This window comes from Synchiropus splendidus, chromosome 5, assembly GCF_027744825.2.
Source record: "Synchiropus splendidus isolate RoL2022-P1 chromosome 5, RoL_Sspl_1.0, whole genome shotgun sequence".
Classification (NCBI taxonomy): Eukaryota; Metazoa; Chordata; class Actinopteri; order Syngnathiformes; family Callionymidae; genus Synchiropus; species Synchiropus splendidus.
Window position 1 is genome coordinate 15,609,897 of NC_071338.1, and position 19,348 is coordinate 15,629,244.

Below are 19,348 nucleotides of genomic sequence, written 5' to 3' on the forward strand. Positions count from 1 at the left end.
TGAGGTCCTGGATGGACACCTCTGCTCTAAATTGTCTTTAGGTGTGAGAGTTGCTGTGTGATGAACTGCTGACCTGTTAAGTGTGTTTCTCACCTTTTTGCCTGCAGTGCCTGGGAGAGACTTCCTCTGTGGCCACTACCCAAACAACTAACCCAAACTTGTGATCAAAGGGCAGGTGCTGGTCTCCAGTGACAGCTACAGCTTGATCATCCTACAGGAGAAACCTTGCTGCTTTTATGTGGTCATAATGTTCTGATCGAGTAGAGCATTAGATCCTGGGGTATCCAGAAAAAAAACAAGACATTCTTACCTCAGTAAATGTTTATTGATCGCCACAATTATTCTCCTTAGTAACAATATTTTTTTTCATCTATTCCTTACTATTTTAAGCAGTTGAAGGTATAATATTGCACTTCCAAACCATATATGAAACCATAGAGCAGGGAAGAGGGGGAAAGAAACATCACAAGGCTTTTCTTTACAGCACAACACAGCCAGAATACATGTGGCTCCTCGATAACGGGCAGCCGAGCATCTTAAATATACATCTTTAAAATTCTATGCCAAGTCTGTTTTTTTTTTCTTTTTTTTTTCTTTCCGTTACTATTGCAATACGAGAGAACTCAAGAGCTACACATGCACGTATAAGCAGAGCTCACCAGAAACAAAAAAGATGATTTGTGTCAGGATAGGTTCCAGATAAGACGTCTGACCAGCACGGATATAAGATCAGTGTTGCACGATACAGAAATGAAGTGCTAATGTAGTTCACGGCTTTATCGATGAGAACCAGTGTGAGCGTTGTTATAGTGTTGAACGGGAATGCAGTTTAGTGATGATGTGTCATCGTAGAAGCGTCAGCTGCTCCTACAATCACCGCAGTTGTCTTTGAACTCGAGAGTAAACCTGCGTGTTCTCTCTCCGGGAGTACTAGAAGTAAACCAAAAGTGCAAGTGTTCTGCAAAGTGTCAGTGCTTGTGTTGCACTTGTCTGATTTGTTCTTTTCATGATTCGCGTCTACGATACCGTAACCAAGGCAACCAAGAGTCTCACCCCCAATAAAGGGCGAAGGTCATCTTCACATTCAAATCACCCTGGGTAAGTTAGTCGCCTCACCACATGCATCTGTTGCTCATGCGTCAGACTGAAGAACGTAAAAGTGTTGTAAATCGCACAGTGCGGATGCGTGTTGGTCCTGTCATCACCTGGAGAGATAAAATGTATTAAACCATATCAAAACTATAAAATCCTACACTCGTTTTAATGTAAGTTGTGGATTCCTCCTAGTTTTGAATTTGGGTTACTAGACACTGAGCCGAATAACTTAATAAGTCCATCCCTATCTATTGCAAATAATAAAAACAGAAGAAGGTGAACCAACAATGAAAAACAATATTAATATACTGTATTTTTAAAATCAGGTTTCATGATTCGGACACCTTTTTTGTGCTTCTTGGATTAGCAGAATTCGACTTTTGTGCACTGACAGGCCTAAAACTGTTGAACGTCACGTTGTCCTTCCAACACATCAGGACAAAAAGGCACACGTGGGTGACAGTCGGACCACCAATCAGACCACAGCAAATTCTTATCAGCAGACCAACACAATCTCTCCTCGCAACCACATGTTCTGTATGTTGTACATTCGATTACCGCCATAGGGAATTAGGAATACATGATGCAGCAGTTCAGCAACTCTCAAAGTGCCGCCTGTCGTACAAACCGCACCGGACCACAGGGAGTGATGCTTATACCGCTGTGGAAATATAAATCAACGTCAGTATTTCATCGCTGTCTTGTCCCTATTCGAGTGAGAAGACACACTCGTGTGACTCCTGCTCTCTATTCAGTCTACTCTACTCAGAACTCAGACAAAACCAAGTGCCAAGGATGTGGAAGTCTGTGCTTTGATGTGGGCCAATTGGAAGACTAGCGCTAATAAACAGAAACCTCCAGGAATTTGTTAACTAATAAATATAATTCTAGATTTGACTTTGCGTTCAAAACTTCCACAGGAATGTTGCTGCGATGCGTCGGCTGACATCAGCTAAAAGACAAGAGCCTCACACCGTTTGAAAATGACTCCAGAAAGAAAGGAAACAGCTCACCGCCTCACAGAAATGCAGAGACAGACTTGCATATCAGGCTCTAGAGAAAGTCCAAAACTACAGGAGAGCAGAGAGAAGGGGGCTTAAAACTCAATCTTGCAGGCGGGGAACGACTCGTCCTGCATGACAACGGTGCTGCTGGAGGCCAGAACCATGATGTTGAGCTCCTGCTGCTTGGCGTGCGTCTGCTGGTACCAGTCGCGGGTCACCTCGGTATCATGAGTCGGGATGAGAGTCACCTGAAGAGAAGCCAAAAGATGACTGTCAGTTCATGTTTCTTTGTCATGTAGGAGGAACCCAAACATAAACAAAACATTCTCACTCCCAAGGACTGAAACAGCGACTATTCCAAGTACACGTTGCAATCCACCATGACCTGTTAGATGACCATTAGGTGGTGGAGACAGAGGTTAGGGTTAGCCATGGGGTGGCACTCCTCTATACATCATTGTACCTCACACACTTCCAGAGCCACATAAGGTGCTGCACATACCACGTGACATCTACATTGAAGTCCACATGCAACACAGAAGGCTGACTTCAGTGTCAACAAAGGACAATGGAGAATAGTCGCTCTTCGACGCCTAAGGATTGTGAATAAGGTTATACGTGACTGAGCTAAGGTGCTACCTGAAGGTTTGATCCCCACTGTGCTTTTCCTTCCAGCAGGGCGTCCAGGACTCCCCGGCTTGGTTCACCACCTGCCGCGTCGTTCCCGCTGACTACGTAGTACGCTGAGCGGATTCGTTTGAAGAACTCAGTGTCCACATTTTTAGCGCTACAGTGGTTGGGGATGTAGGCGAGATCTACATAAATAGGGAGTCCAGCAGCGCCAGACTTTTGAGACGCTGGAACACAAACAGATGAGTGAGTGACGAAACCATTAAACAGTGATTTAGAGGTATGGTAAGGTTTTTCTTACCAGAGCTGCTCTTGACACCATTAGTCAGGCTTTTGCCAGGGTTGTAGCTCGACCTTGAGAGGTCGTCTTTGGAACCTTGTCCATCTGACAGGCGGGACATTCTGGAACTCTTGTCTGCCTCCTTCTTCTTGAGTGAAGGGCTGCGAGGAGACGACGTTTGCTTGACAGTCATGGATGACCTCTTGCGCCTCGCTGGGGATGCCGATTTAGTTTTTCCAGAGGCTTTCTTCAGTCCTTTAGTTTTAGTTTCTTTCTTCAGAGGGCTGCTGTCCAACGCCTCGGGGTCCACCATGCACACATCAGGGTGCGGAGGGTGAGGATAGGGATCCATAAGTGGAGCCGGGGCAGGGTCCCGACTCCTGGTTGGAGTGTGGCGACTTGCTCCGCCACTAGCTGTGATTTTATCAATGGGCATGTAGTCTGCATCCTCGTCCGAGTCCATGTTCCCTCCACCGGTGGCCGAGGGGTACTCCTCTGTGCCGGGAGGGAAATCGGAGTCTGACTGAGAGTTGAGTGACTCGCTGACCGACGTGGGCGGCGTTTCCTCTGTAGCAAGACCAAAGCCTGCTGACACACCACCGGCTTGGTGGACTGAGCTGTTGTCCCTGCTCTGAGTGGGATGGTGGTGGGGCTGTTTGTGCCCCCTTCTTTTAACGGACAGGTCGTGCTCATCTCCCTCCTGGGACTGGTCACTTCTAAGCCCATCCTCCTCATCCTCCTCGTCGCTGCAGAGCTGACGCATGGAAGGGTTTATGAAGGAAGGCGAGAGGTCAGATTTGTTTTGCTTGTACTCTGACGACGTGTATCCAGGCGAGGTGCGGCTAGCGTATGAGGACGTGGCTCCCACATGTGCACATGCGATATCCTGATCGCTGTCTTCGTCATCCTCGTCGTCATGTCCTTGTTGGCTGCACTCTTCAGCGTAGAATGCTGAGTGGAACGGTTGATCAGTAGAGGATAGAGAGAGAGGGCGAGCGGGATGTTCTGGCTCGGTCTCGCACTCCTCCTCAAATTCATCCTCATGGCGGTAATGAGGTGGAGAATCTCCTGGCATCATTCCTATTGTGGCCTTTGGCAGCTCCCACTCATGAGAGCTTCTGTAACCCTCCGCTTGTTCTTTGGGAGCAGCAACGCTGGCTGCGCCTGGAATGGTTGGACATGTGCTTAGTTCCGGCTCTTTAGACTTCAGACACGAGGACATGTAGCTGCCGAGAGCATCTGCAGGTGGACTACTGATTTTTGCACTTGATACAGGAGCAACAACCTTTTCTGGCAAACCAGATGCCAGAACGCTTGAAGGAGGCCTCTGGGAAATCTCCCGCATGTAAGCCTCCTCATCCTCTTCCTCGCTGCTTTCGGTCTCCTCAAAGTAATGCTTTCCTTCGATCTCAGGCCGAGGGGAAGAGGTGATACCAAACAGTGCAGCACTAGCAGCCTCTTTTTCAACCGCCAATTCAGAGGCCTGGTGACCAATGGAGGCTTCAAAGCCTTTGGCAGAATCAAATTTGGACACTTCAGACCACTCCGGTTTATAGAAACAATCTGTCTGAGGACCTTTGTCCAGAGTTCCTCCCAGAGATGTGGTGGACTCTTTCTTGACCTCAGCAAAAGTAGCGGAAGGGAAAGATTTGACTTCCTCGAATGGGCTAACGGGTGACGAATGAGCTAAACTGGAGGTGGACTCCGCTGTGGTGGTAGGAGTGATCTGCTTCTCAGACACTTCTAGATAATCGTCTTTGGTGCCAGCTGACATGGAGGAAGCAGAATCCATGGTTAAAGAATGCTCTTCCTTAAACGTGGAGTACTCAAACAGAGGCTCTGCTGATGCAGGGGTCTCAAGTTCTTCTCCAAACTGACGGCTGGTGGAGAAGGAGCCCGAAGTGGAAGAGGAATAGCTATAAGCTGATGAGGACGAATAACCTGCAGCAGCCATTGGAGCATTGCTATAGGTCATGTCCAGTGAAGCTTTGCTCAAGGGTTGAGCAGTTTTCTCTACTTCAAAGTCAGCCATACCGTGCTGTTGGAAATGGTCTCCTGGCGATTTCAAAGCGAAATCTTCTTTCTCTCTGTTGTCAGTCTGACTGGTTGAGAAAGACTCTTTCTGCCCGCCCTCACATGAGTATTTGAACTCTGACGAGTAGCCAGAGGAACTTGTTGCACCTGAATCCATTGGTTTTACACTGACTGACGACAAACAGTCTTTAGCTTCATCTTCATCACTTTTGGGTGAGGATGGGACACTTTCTCTCTTGCCAGGGAAACGTTCGTCGGTGACAGGGGAACTTTCTTTTACGATGGGGAAACTGTCTTTTGTGGCAAAGGAGCTTTTATTCGCGACAGGGAAACTTTCTTCGGTGATGGGAGAACTGTCTTTTGTGGCAAAGGAGCTTTCTTTCGCGACAGGGAAACTGTCTTTGGTGATGGGGGAACTGTCTTTTGTGGTAAAGGAGCTTTCTTTTGTGGAAAAAGAACTTTCTTTCGCGACAGGGAAACTTTCTTCGGTGATGGGGGAACTGTCTTTCATGGTAAAGGAGCTTTCTTTTGTGACAGGGAAACTGTCTTCGGTGATGGGGGAACTGTCTTTTGTGGTAAAGGAGCTTTCTTTCATGACAGGGAAACTTTCTTCGGTGATGGGGGAACTGTCTTTTGTGGCAAAGGAACTTTCTTTCGCGACAGGGAAACTTTCTTCAGTGAAGGGGGAACTGTCTCTTGTGGTAAAGGAGCTTTCTTTTGTGGCAACAGAACTTTCTTTGGTGACAAAGGAACTTTCTTTCGCGACAGGGAAACTTTCTTCAGTGATGGGGGAACTATCTTTTGTGGCAAAGGAACTTTCTTTTGTGATGGGAGAACTTTCTTTTGTGATGGGAGAACTTTCTTTCATAATAGGGACACTTTCTTCTGTGACTGGACAACTTTCCTTTGTGATTGGGTAACTTTCCTTCATGCAGGAGGAACTTTCTCCTTTGAGGGCAAAACTGTCTTCCGTGACCGAGACACTTTCGTCTGTGGCGGGAAAACTTTCCTTTGTGATGTGGACGCTGTCTTTCGTAACAGTGGAACTTTCTTGTTCGATGGGGAAACTTTCTTTCCTGACAGGAAAACTGTCTTCCATCATTGGGGAACCTTCTTTCGTGACGGGTGTCCCTTGACTGTTGAAGCCATATCCGGCCATGGAAACAAGAAATTCAGGCTTATTTTGTTTCACTACTTTTATTTCACTAACTGGACTTAAATCCTCCTTCTCAGACTTTTCTTTTGCACCTTTCTCCACATCAGAACCGGCAGCATCTTCATCAACATCCTCTTCTTCCTCTTCGTCATCCTCCTCTTCTTCAGAATCAGTGTCATCATCATGGACATCATAGTCCTCTTCATCTCTAGCTGTTATCTTTTGCAAGTCAATCTCAAAGCTTCCATCTTTGTCGCTCAAGCCAAGTGCGGCTGTTTGGTCAACACCACTTAGTGAATACGAGAAAGGCTTTGTCAAGTCTGTTTGTTTGTTGAGAGAGTAGGAGTCAGTACTGGACGACAACAAGGTGGACGAGGCCTCTGGTCTGTCTGCCACGGAGGGGAAACGGCTCGCCACATGGTATTCAATTGTTTCTTTCTCCTTTTCTTCAGCTTCATACTTCGTCGAGTATGGAGCAGACTCGAATCCAGAGACAGGCTTTGGTGATGTAGTCGACTCTTTTTCAAATGAAGCAACAAACGCTTCCTTTTCTGACACTTTGTGTTTTTCGGTTTCAGGTGACCGGGCTACAACTTGCCCAGACTTTGGAATGTCTTTCTCAGGCTTCTCTACTGACTCTTGATGATAGAAATCAGAATCGACAGAGCTAGTTTTGCTTCCATAGATGTCGCTGTATGAGAACGTCTTGCCGTGCACGTATGGCGTGTCTTGTCTGATGTAGATGGCCTTTTCCTTTGTCTCCTTCTCCGGGAACTCAGACAGGCTGAATTGAACACTTTTTTCTGGGTCAAGTGAAGACATATTGGCTGTCTCTTTGCTGTCTTTTGTCAGTTCCTCTTTGTTCCGCTCCACTGATTCAGACTTGGGCTTGTCCCCACTTGGGAAATCATCATTTTCTTCTTCATCATCTTCCTCATCATCATCTGAGTAAACTACTTGTGGTTTTGGTGTCTCTATAACCACTGAAGTAGGCAGCGGTGCAGTTTCTGGGACTTCAGGTTCTGTTTGCTTAGTTTCAGACTTTGTCTCAAAAGTAAAATCATCATCCAGGAAGCATCCTTCTTTCGCCTCCATGAGCTTAGCTTTTTGGGTTGGCTGTAAATCCTTCTTTTTGTAAAAGTCGTCTTCATCATCACTTTCTTCCTCAGATTCCTCAGATGCTTCACCTAAAGTCTTGTCACCTGGAACACCGATAAAGGAGGCGTTATCAGAAATGGTGACAGATTTCTCAGTCTTCTGCGGTTCAGCCTTCAGTGCTACGTCGGTTCTATCTTCGATCTTGAAGGCCTTTTCTTCAGTGGGGGAGTAGCTGCTACTGGTGGGAACAGACTGAGTAGGTGAGGCCAGTTTCATTGTGCTGTCTTCTGGACTCAGGCATCTTTCTTCGCTATCCTGCCTGGAGTGAGATTCTAATCCAAGAGAGAAAGATGAAGGTGGGGAAAGTGGTTTCACTTCATCTGTAGTGCTGACAGCAGGCGGACTTTTGCTTGCAGTCAGCGTGGGTGAGAAAAGAGGAGGAGAAACTGTTGTGGTGGGAGATTTATCTTTCTCCTGAAGCAACAAGGAAGCAGCATGTTCATAACCTTCCTGGAGTTTGCCCAGAGGGATGTCAACATTAGGAGTCTGGTCCTCATCCTCATCTTCCTCCTCATCTTCATCTTCATGGAATGCTTTGGTTTTTGAGTCACCCTCTATATCTGGGATGTTGGGCTGGTACTCATCCGGGGAAGGAGACTTGAAGCATTTATCATCCTCCAGAGAGGAAGTTGGGGAGATGGTCCCGGCGGAATGAAGATAGTCTTTTCCTTGTGTGACTTCAGCGCGTAACGGCATGCCGCTGTTGGTGTCGAGCATGAGGGAGGTCCTTCCCACCTCCTCCGTCTGTGGTGCTGTCACAGAGGCTATGGACTGGTCTTCGGCAACAGATGTGGCAAAGGAGGAGAGTTTGTCGTATTCTGTGATGGATGTTGCAGAGGAGATGTGCTCTTCCTCTGCCAGGGGGGCGGCAATAATGGCGGGGTACGGTGCGAGCTCAGGTTCAGGGGCGCCTACAAAGATCTTAGGTTTAACATCCACATCAGATACCGCAGAGGTCTTCAATTCCTTTATCCCATGCATGGACTCAAATGTGCCAGGGATGTCAGGTACAGAGATATCATCATAGCGCAGTTGAGGGATCTTATCTTCCGCTTCTTCGTTGATCTCTTCATCAGATATTGTCTGCTCAGTCTCTGAGTAGCCAGGGATGGTTTCATCTTGGATGAAGGAGAGATGCTCAGAGGCAGACACTGCTGGCACGACGGCGGCGGTGGCACTCGCTTGCTTTTGCTCTGTTTGTTTTCCGTCTGACTCTTTCGCTAGTTTTTCCTTCTTCTTCTCCTCATCTTTGTACATCAACACCTCATCATCCTCCGTTCCTTCGAGCTCAGCCTTTTCGATGACGTCACCTTCCTCCTCGGAGCTCTCGCTCTTCTTTGACGCGTCCTTCATGTCGTCCTTTGACTCGTACTTCTCATACTTTTCCATTTTCTCTTCGTCATACTTTTTGTCAAAGCCACCTATCGTCTCCTCTGTCTCAAAGGGTGGGACTTGTTCTTCCACTTCTTTGACTGGGCTCTCTGTCTTATTAACAGGGGATTCTGGTGAAGGAGGCTTTGTGTGTGCAGCTGACACTGCGACTTTCTCCTCATGGAACAATGTTGAAGAGGCAGCTGCTTCTTTTTGCACTTCACCACCTTGAGTTTGCTCAGTTTGAAGGGGCTCCATCTTACTTTTGGAAACCTCTTCCTGTTTAAGAGCCTCGAAGTCTTCAGTGAGGTCCTCAGGGGAGGAAACAATTGACCTGTCAGCCAAAGCAGCAGCTGCAACCTCTTCCAGAATATTTTTTGCAACTGGCTTTTCATCATAAACTTCCTCTTTAGGGACTTTATTTTTGTCTGACTTGGGTTTTGTTTGACTCTTGGCCTTGCTCAGAGTCTTCCTCACTTCTGGAGTAAGTGGCTTTAGTTCCGGCTTTGTCATTTTTCTCAGCTCTGGTTTACTCGGGTCCTTCTTTTTGCTCTCTTTGGCTTTCAATTCCTTTTTCTCCTCTTTCCTGATGTTATCATCTTTCTTTGCCTTTTCTTTCTTAATTTCTTTCTTTTCTTTGTCCTTCTTTTCATCCATCTTGGAGCTCCTATTTTGACTGAGCACCTTTTTCTTTTTCTCCGACTTACCAGCTGCAGGCGCTACCTCGCTGTTCTTTTGTTGCTTAGTGGCTTTAAGATTTTCACTTTTGGACTTCTTTTCATCCTTCTTCTCTACTTTATTCTCTTTAGTGGAGTCGTTTTTAGCGTCTTCCTCCTGCCCGCTGACCTCCTTTTTTGTGGTTTTAGAGTGAGGTTTGGGTGAGGACTTGAGGCTCTCTTTGCTGTCGGTTCTTGATCTAATTTTTGTTTGCTTGATGATCGATGGCGGAACGCCAGATGATATGTCCTTTTGAGTTGCTACAGGGTACCGCAGAAAATCCAAGTGTTTTAGCTTCTCAAGACCCTCAAAGATTTTATTCTGTGGAGCATTTCCAGGGAAGAGCACCCTGACTATCTTCTCAGTGGGACGGTGAGGAATCCAAACTATCAAGGCAGTGACAGATGTTAAATATGGAACCGATATTTCTCCTTCCTTTCCATTAGACATCATGATTCCGGTCTTGGCTTTGCTGTTTCCTGCCCATTTCTGCATCAAGAACTGCATCTCTTTGCTTTCTTTCACAGGATTTAACACATACATGTCCAGCTTTCCCACGCCAAGCTTGTGGAACAACGTGATCGGTTCAATCGTGTTGCTCACCACCCGGTGAAGAGGTTCCGGTGTGATGCCGAGCTTATTGAGGTACTGAAGCGTGAGCGATGCCTCCTCAATACTCCGCTTCACTTTCAGAGTGGACTCCGGCATTCTGAGTTTCTCTGGGACATTGAAGAACACAATCCCGAGCTCAGGGGAGATCAAGTTCTTCATCCAGTCTCCATTGCTGTTCGAGCCAGACCCTTGGTTACGCTCTTCTTCCTGTTCTGCAAGTTTCCTCTGGAACAGCCCATTGATGCCCGGCAGGTTGTCCGCCCCGATATGTGTGAGTAGGACCGAGTCAATCCTGTCAAGGTGTCGAACTAACTTCCAGAAGCAGGCTTTCCGGTCAGATCCACCATCCACCAGGATGTTGAATCCATTAACTGCAAACAAAGCAGAGTCTCCTCGTCCTCCAGGAAAGATGTAGCAGCAGGGCTTGGACAGCTTCAAAAACCCTCCTGAGGTTGGAGGTTCTAGAAGCTCAAAGGGTGACGGCACATCCACTGTCTCTGAGATGTAGTCTGTGAACTCTTTCACTCCCTCCATTTCTGGGAGGTAAGGTTCGGGGTTAAGGCGATATTCAAGAAGCTGCTGCTCCTGACTTTGGCCTAAGGAGCTCCAGCTGCCTTCCCCTTGACAACAAACAGTGAGTGTGGACAGTTGTCTTGAAGAGGGCTCAGAGAGAGCGCCAGTCACCTACAAAATAAAATAAAAACAGCATCATACCAATCGCCCATTTGGGTCCAGCAGAGATGTGACGTCTTCCTACCTGGGGGCTAAAGATGATCTCAGAGAGGTTTTCCCAGGTGAAAGGTCCTCCTTGCAGAAGTATGTCTCCTTCCTGTCCTGGGCTTTGTCCACTTAATATCAGCAACTTATGTTCCGCAAAGTCAGTGATCAGAGACGAAATCTGAGTGAGGGAAAGAGCATTCAAGGAACTGCTTTTGTTTCATGGATGCTGCTCGAAATGTTATCACATTCTGCCAGTATTATCCCTCTCAACATGCATCATCCTCACACAAGCTTCCGAAACCCAACTCCAGCTGAGACGCGTTTGCTTGTTCGCCCAAACACGTGAATCAGGGATAACTATGCCTAAAAACAGGGCTCACCTCTGAAGAAACTGTCTCCTCTGATGGGTTCACCAACACCACTGTCTGCAGAACGTCACTCTGATACTGCAGAATCCTCTGGCCTAAAGAAAACAGAAACAAATTACTTTTCCAGAAGAGCTCGGGTGTAATTCTTACTTTATTATTGCATCATTCATGAGCGACCAGGGGTGTCCAACATAAGCCCAGAATTGAGGGGTTGCAAGTGAAGACCCATTTGATGCAATAAGTGAAACCATTGTAAAGAACTACTCGAGAGCTGCTAGCACTGAAAGAGAGTTGAGGACAGGTACAGTGTGATCCGTCCTTCTCAGCTGGACGCTCCGACTACACAAAAAGCTTGATGTGTTGATGAATCATGACAGTGAAGAGGAGATGTGTGTGTGGGTGACCTTTACAAGCCGAAGAAAAAAGGAGATGGTTTTGTTTTGAGGTCTACTCTGGCGTTGAGCTGTGGGTTCAACAAGGGCAGCCATGTTTTCCAGACTGCGGATGAAGACTCCGAAACATTTGACGCAACAATCTCAGGTTTATTTCTGATCATTTGTTTGGGATATAACCTCTTTCTATTCTGTTTTTTTTCTATTCCATTAAAGACTGATTCTTGCTCGCATATTGATGTCACCTAAAGGGGCCTTATCATTACTTTGTGCTTTCTACAGTGTTAGCAAGATGAAACGCCATCTTAACATATATAAATAATTTCACAGTTATTTAGATTTATCACAGTACTGATGAACTTACACTTAAGGTTCAAAATAAAAGAGGAATGGGACCAAGAAAGTCATCCTCAGACATGCTGAAGGAAAACTGTTATAATGGAAGATGACTCAGGATGACCTAAGGCCTTGTAATAGGTAAAAGAGTTCTGTGGACGACCTGCTTTGAGGACCACTGGCTGGAGACCGTGAGTATCTATGGGTATATATGAAGAGAGGACCCTGAGGAGCTCCAGGAGACACTTGTTGATACTGAGGAGACACGTGGACTTTCAGAGCATGAAGACAACATTTAAATCCCTTTCCTCTGTTATGTCCCTCTCTCATAAGCATGTGAAACATGAAGAACTCTCAAACATTCAGACAGTCAGGCAGTCCTCCAAAAACTAGCTGGTTTCTCTGATGCTTATTATGCTTCGACAAAATCCCTCATCGTCACCCAGCGTTTGTTGAATACCCTCCACATATGTGCACATGAGCATCACACTCCACTTCCACTCATTCAACTCGACGCCTCCCGCGGATTTAACTCCACTGACAGATTTACTTTTCTTACAGCCAACAGAAACAAATATCTTGTAACCATTGTCTGATTGGCTGTCGCCATGGTGACAGCTCTTTGGCTGATGCTGCAAGCCGAGTTACACTGACCCAGTCTTGGCTAAGGGAGACGCATTGCAGCATTTCTGCGGGAGGGAGGGGAGGCCTCCGCTGCTGCATGATAGTATGCACAGAGCATCATATAGGCAAGATTGAGGGCGGCAGCGGTTTGAGCTGTCGGCCCGTTCACAGATCTATTTTTAGCATCAGCCATGGTCTCGAATCGTCTTCCTCACTCATGAAGGTCATTGGGACTGACTTCCTGAGACGAGTCAGCTGGGACTGGGGAATAACTATGACCTTCAGGGCTGTCAATGAGGGGGTGTCCAGGGGGTAAACCAATGCATTCATCTCCGTCAAAAGAGTTCACAGATGTTCGAGGAGAAAGCTGGGTTCATTTCAAACACTGCTCAGGTGCTGATCTGCAGCTGATGGCTGTGACTCATGTTCAACCTTTCCAAACTTCACCGTGACTCAAAGAGATGACCTCATTTATCTGCTCACTTCTGCTGCTAACCGAGCTCAGTGATTAACCCGTGGCTGGATTAATGGTTTTGCGGTGGGGGATGAAAATCAACAGCTCTAATTGCACAGAGTTGAGCCACTGCAGAAAAAAATAACGCTGAAAATAATGGTTGGACTAACGTGATGTTTTAGTTTCTGATGATTCTATTTCAGATCTTGTACTTCCTGGCCTGCACCCCACACCCAGAGGATGGAATCTGGAGTCAGTGCCACAAGTGGAGGAGCCTAAGCATCTCTGGGTCTTGTCTAGCAGGAATGTAATCTCAGGCATGTGAGCTCCACTGTTCGGTCTTCAGTCCGAGGGCACCGTACTGCTCTGTCCTTTTGAGGAAAGAGCTGAGCTGAAATGGGAGGAAAGGACTCAGAAAAGAACGGCTCCTCCACATTAAGAGACCCCTGTTTAGGTGACTCAGGCGTCTTATCATGAGGCTCCCATGGTTGGGTAGTGAAAGTGGAGATCAGGAAAATGGAATGCTCCCTTTGGCTTACTCCAGCAAAGCAACAAATACGATGCCAATGATGCACGCAACAAGGTCAGTTTACTTTGAGTGGCATCCTTCCCAATCACCCAGAAAGCATCATGAAGCTTTACCTCTAAATAGTCATTTTAGAGGAGAAAATGTTGGGTACATCAAATGTCTTAGCTGTAATGGATGGAAGCTGCAGTATCATCCTGGCTTGGAAAAAAAAACAAAAAATGTAAGCAACATGTCTAATAGTGAGGGGGTGTCGGCAGCACTTGAAGAAATGAAAAGCCAAACCAGCCCACACACTTGTACAACAGTGCATGATGGGAAGCTTCTGATCTATAAGCAGCGATGTACTCAGTGCCCACTCCATGCCATACAGAAGCTTCTGACGCTCAAATGCCACATGAGCCTTGGTTAAATGTCACCTAAACGGAACCTATGATATTTAAAATGCTTTTAAGCAGTTCCAAGGTGTGGATCAGGAGCTGGTTGACTTTACGTAAAAACTCTCTAATGGTCACTCCAGCCATTATCCTTGGTCTCATCATGAATGCAAAGGCTATGTTATGTACAATAAGGACTTCCTATTGTCCAGGTGAAGGAGACTGACCCAATCGTCCTTCCTCTCTCACTTCCCCAGCTGATGTCACCGCTATTATTGCATTCACTTCAGAGGACAATGGCTGTCAATCAGACTCATCACATGACCTTCACATGACCCAACAAAGCTCTGATTGTCCTCCTCGCTCCACGCAGAACAGACACTAAAGTGCTTGCTTTTCTTCCTTTGCTAGAATCACAGCAGCGATGCAAAGCTTCGCCTGGAGGTGTCAGTAGAGTTATAGCACGGCAAGTCTGTTTTCCCTTACTACACTAGTATTTGGCAAAAATCTGAATCTTGTGTTGGAGCTCAGAATCATACAAAGATGAATCAATTTTCTCACTATGACATCTTGTTTTTGTTTGTCTGTTTTTTTGTTGTTACAAATTGCGTGTAAAGACCGCTGCTTCCATTGCTGAAGAGTCTGTGCTGTAATAGCGTGAAGGCAGCTTCTCCAGAGCCAGTTTGTAAAAAGAGCAACGAAGAATGCTTTGATGTTTTGTCCTGCGTTTTTGCCACATGTTAATACAGCAAATGTATTCATTCCCGCTACTCTGAAACAGCACCAGAGGAAACAACCGCCCCAAAAAAATTAAAAGTAGTGATGTCTCTGTTGGTGAAAGGCAACTGTTTTAGTCCACTACAATATTGAATATTAAAAAAGGTTTCTATTTTCATCGTCATTTCGATGCCTAGAAGTCTAAAGGAGCCCTATGTTGCCTTTCCATGTTTGAAGAGTTAGCTGCAGTGTTAGCAAGGCGCAACATTAGCATATAACAGAATAAGTAAGAACAACGTCCATACATTTCTGAGTAATCTAGTTTGGATAATAAGTCTACACAATATGTAAAATTCATCATCAGGACTAAGTGTGTCAATAGAACTCACTCAAAGAACTGGTGGATTGGTTTGCTTTTCAAGATGGCAGCAACACGCTATAGCAGACCCATCCTACCCTGCAAACATTTCACAACAAACCTGTTCAAACAGGGAGCTTTTGGTCGAACAATCCCTGATGTATGAACTTTTGCAGATGAATCTATCATTCTGTGCAGCTGAGATGGCGTCAAGTGATTCGGATCCTTTTGCCACATACTGTAACACTGATCAGCGCCTTTTGGAATATATAAAACTGGACTTTATGTTGTCCGAAACAAGAGTTGAAATCCAGCAACAATCTTACTCTGATGAGAGATGAGCCAGTAATCCTTGTCCTTCTGTCTACGTCGAACAGAAGATTTTGTGTGAGGCAGCCATTTTGTTTCTAGATATTACTTGTTGAATACTAACACTGGAAAGTTAATTTGGATGCGAATCTGCTGTATGAATATGTGAGTATACAAGAAAACACTGTGTAGCTTCTCGACGACTTGAACAAAGTCTGTTTAGGTCTGGATGTTGGATTAGTAACTCAGAGCAGGCAGGTGCTCTTGAGCGTTGTATCATCCAGGGCCAGCGGGACTTCAAGCCGGAGTTCAAGGTGAGTGCAAAACAGTCAAACCCGACCTTGAACATGGACAGAACAAGGCTTTACCCAGTTTTTGAAGCAGAATGAAATACCAGGTAGATTCCTCGTGCAGAAGACCACAGAGAACTGTGACATTACTCACATTCTGTTGATTCATTGGTTGGAAAAGTGATGCTGCTCCACTGCCAAATACTACAATCTGGCCCTTTCTTTAAAAAATGAATGATAGCCATCAAATATCTCAAGTCATTAAAAAGCATTGGTGCTTTAGTAGAGACAGTAGAGGTTGTCATTGACCCTCACAGTTCTGAGCACCCATTATTCCTCCAACTGCTTGGTTTCATGTTGAGAGCCATGATGTTGTACAAACCACTTCTTCAGCTGCCTGCCTCAGATGACTTATTCATTCAGCTGTTTATAAATCTACTTCTGTCTGTCTTTATAATTGCAGTAAACACCTGCATGTATTTAGAAAAAGCTGAACCCAGAAACCTCACTCAGTGAGTCGATGTTGCCCTTTACACCACCACATGTCCTCCCACCTCTCTAAATGTCACAGTCAGCCACTTCAAACTCTGTCACACACCTCACCTGTTGTTCCATCAGCACGTGCTCATGCAATTAAAAAGCACATGTGCGCGGCCTCACGGATGAATGGAGCACAATTGCAATGCCTTTAACTGAGTGGCGCATTTAACCAAATGACTTTTCCTCATTCATCTGCGCTTCAGATAATGGCTGGTCCCCACTTTTCCTGGGCTCAACAAGAAATCCTCCAATCACTTCCACTGTTTAATCCTGGGTCAGCTTCCACCACAGCGCCAGAATTTCCCTCATCTTGACTCTGGCAGTCTCAGCTGTTTCCCCTCTTTGTGACTTTTGACCAGACGGCTCTCCACCAGAGATGACTGCTGACATCATAACTGCTGAGTTTATTTCTCTATGATAAATATAAAACTATTGATTGTGACGGACATTGACTTTAATCCTCCCCATTTGTGTGTTCTACTACACAAAGAACTGAACCAGGTTTTGAGTTCAACAACTACCTATTGGTGAGTTGATGAGGATTCATGAAAATGACTTTCCATGTAACTCATATCTATCTACCTATTAAACCCATTATACAGCAGACAGTGCCATCTAGTGGCTCTAAAAATTGGGACGATGTTTCATGACACCCATCTATCACTACCAACAACTGATGTTGACATAGATTAGAACCAGAAATCTTTTTACAGCAGGTTAACCATGAAAGGAAATTCAACACTATTCCAGCCACTAGAGGGCGAGCAGCACATAGCAGGGCACAGATTCACACATAACCACTCATACAATCACACCTACAGACAGTTTGGTGTCACCAATTAACCGCAGTGTTTTGGAATGTGGGAGGAAACAGGAGTATCTGGGTTTTGAGCCGGAGCAGACTCAGGCAAGCACGGGAAGAACTTGTGGTGCATTCCATTTACCTCCGAGGTCTGAGCTGGGAATGACAACACAAGTTTAGCGCCATCCAGTCCCTAAGGTCAGAAAACAAGATGGCAATGTGCAAGAGAGCTGTTCTTGAGCTTGACTGGAGCAAATAAGGTGTCATTTTGCAACTAAAAAAGCCACCAGATAAAGAGGGAACTCAAAACTAGAGTATTTGTTTCTTTCTATTTCTTGTTTACAGGCCATCTTGGATTCTACTCAAAATCTCCAGCTCATAACTCAAGAGTTTACTCATGTCAAAAGCCCAAAATAATTGGAATCCCCTTAAATATCTATATACATATTTAGTGGGGATTCAGTGGGCGTTACATCTTGCTATTTCGTATTCCATTTAAATTACAGTGCAAGATTCAGATCCTCGTCTCCACTTTAATGCAACACCAGCAGACAGCTGGGCGCCATACTGAAACCAAACCAGTACTTTTATCTCTGGCAGTTACTGGACATCCTGAGATTCCATCCTCCCTCATCCTGCTGACCTCGGCATTCTGTCTCTGATGCACGGTCGGAGCTCAAACAGAGAGCGATCCGTCGGATCCCTGGATCCTGATATGTTTTTGCACACATTCATTTAAATATTTTTAATATCAATGTTTTCTATTATTATATAAAGTTTTAAATAAAAATGTGTTTAACAGCAGTCTCATATTCTGTAGTACAACAGTTGGCCCATCATCAACAAGCAGCTGAAGAAAACTGACTCTTCATATTGACTTGTCATATTGTCATACATGACCCTTAGCACTGTGAATCACGATACAGCAGATTATTAGCTAACAGTTTGCAACAGTAGACACAGATCTTCTCCTCAAATTCCAGAACTATTAAAGACTAGTAGACAACAGCATCATGCAAAGAAGGTAGTGATGATAAATAATGGCAAACCTGTGCAGCAGCATGGGAATTTAAGCAGCAATTAATGACTGGGTAATTTTGGAGTGTTGGAGGAAACCGGAGCACCCGTAGGGAACCCACGCAAGTACAGGAACATCATGCAAACCCCACACAGGAAGGACCCAGATTCTTATGGATCAGATTTGAATCCACGACCTGTAGCGCTAATCACTCCGCCACCTCACATTTTGTCATTGGCTAAATTCAAATGAAATGTGTCTTGTAAGTCTCTAAACAATTTGCTTCACCCACACACACGTCCGGATTAAACCCACTGGCTGCTCTATTTTTACATCATTTTTGTCTCGTCGGTTGCATCATTTCAGGGTTATTTAGAGGCTGGGCAATAATCCTCCCCCTTTCACAGCGTTCACGTTAAAAAGGCTGCGTTGGCCTGACAGCACCAGATCTCAGGGAGTCTCAGCTGTGGCCTTCAGGTCAGTAGAGGCTGGTTTTCCAGACCAATTAATCAGGTCACCCAAATTTCCTGAACTGAAATGAGAGCAGCTCCAAAACAATGGTAAGAGAGAGGAGGCATAAGAGTGACGCAGCAGGGAAAGAGCAGTTAGTTTTGGCTCCGAATGGTGAGTGAAACGGTTGGACTTTATATGTCTGATGATGGTGTACAAGGTGGAGATGGATCCCCTGAATATTTGCTTCAGGTAAAACCAAACATGCATTATGAGTTTGTATATTTCTGTGAAGTAGCACAAGCTCTACTCAGAGTCTCAGCTGACTGAGCTCTGCACTTGACTGGTGAAAAATGACACATCAAATACTAATCCATCAATGGAGAGATGGACCACAACTGGGAGAACACAACACTGATGCATTATTGAAAACTTAATGTTGACATGAAAAAATAAATAAATAAATAAAATGTATGTTTCGGACTTGACAACACCACTCTCAGACCACTTCCATTTTAATCTTCAACTCATCACTGGATGCCAGTCGGTTACATTCACAGTAATCTGAAGCATACTTTGTGCAAATGTGACTTTTGAAGGTTCAAAAGCATTTATTATTATTATTACTACTATTGTTGTTTTGTGAGCAGAATATAAAATAGTAACACTTTGAATTTTATTATTGTGAAATTATAATTTCTTTTACTAAAAGGAAATACAACTGCATAAATGTGTAGTAAAAAAATAAAAAAGCTATTCATTGCTGTTGTTCCTCTTCCCGCTCCTATGATTTTTATGTATTTATTTTTCAACTAGTTGGGAGGTGTAAATTTAAATAATGAAAATAATAATCTGAACAGGCTATGAATGACGTAGTGACTTACAATATTGACAACATTAGAAAATATTTTAAAATGACATTTTAACAATTTGCCGTCAATATATAGCTATGAAACCGTGGTTCGGTGCCCACGTTAGAGATGAAACGGTTCATAACTACTCACATCATG

The 19,348-nt window shown here is 45.0% G+C and overlaps 1 protein-coding gene and 1 long non-coding RNA gene across 2 annotated transcripts in view; one reads left to right on the plus strand and one right to left on the minus strand.

The window, feature by feature from the left end:
* Positions 1-303: 303 nt before the first annotated feature.
* map1aa (microtubule-associated protein 1Aa) overlaps positions 304-19,348 on the minus strand; it is a 29,133-nt gene continuing 10,088 nt past the window's right edge. Inside the window, exons 3-7 of the mRNA XM_053865408.1 lie at positions 11,158-11,240; positions 10,815-10,955; positions 3,031-10,741; positions 2,739-2,956; positions 304-2,347 (exon numbers count right to left, since the gene is read on the minus strand). Of these exons, the coding sequence (XP_053721383.1) occupies positions 2,192-2,347; positions 2,739-2,956; positions 3,031-10,741; positions 10,815-10,955; positions 11,158-11,240 (8,309 nt within the window). The 3' untranslated portion in view covers positions 304-2,191. The remainder of the gene's footprint in view (positions 2,348-2,738; positions 2,957-3,030; positions 10,742-10,814; positions 10,956-11,157; positions 11,241-19,348) is intronic.
* Positions 15,329-17,674, plus strand: LOC128758928 (uncharacterized). Its single transcript, XR_008414554.1, has 2 exons — positions 15,329-15,403; positions 15,462-17,674. It is a non-coding gene; the product is annotated as an uncharacterized LOC128758928 (long non-coding RNA).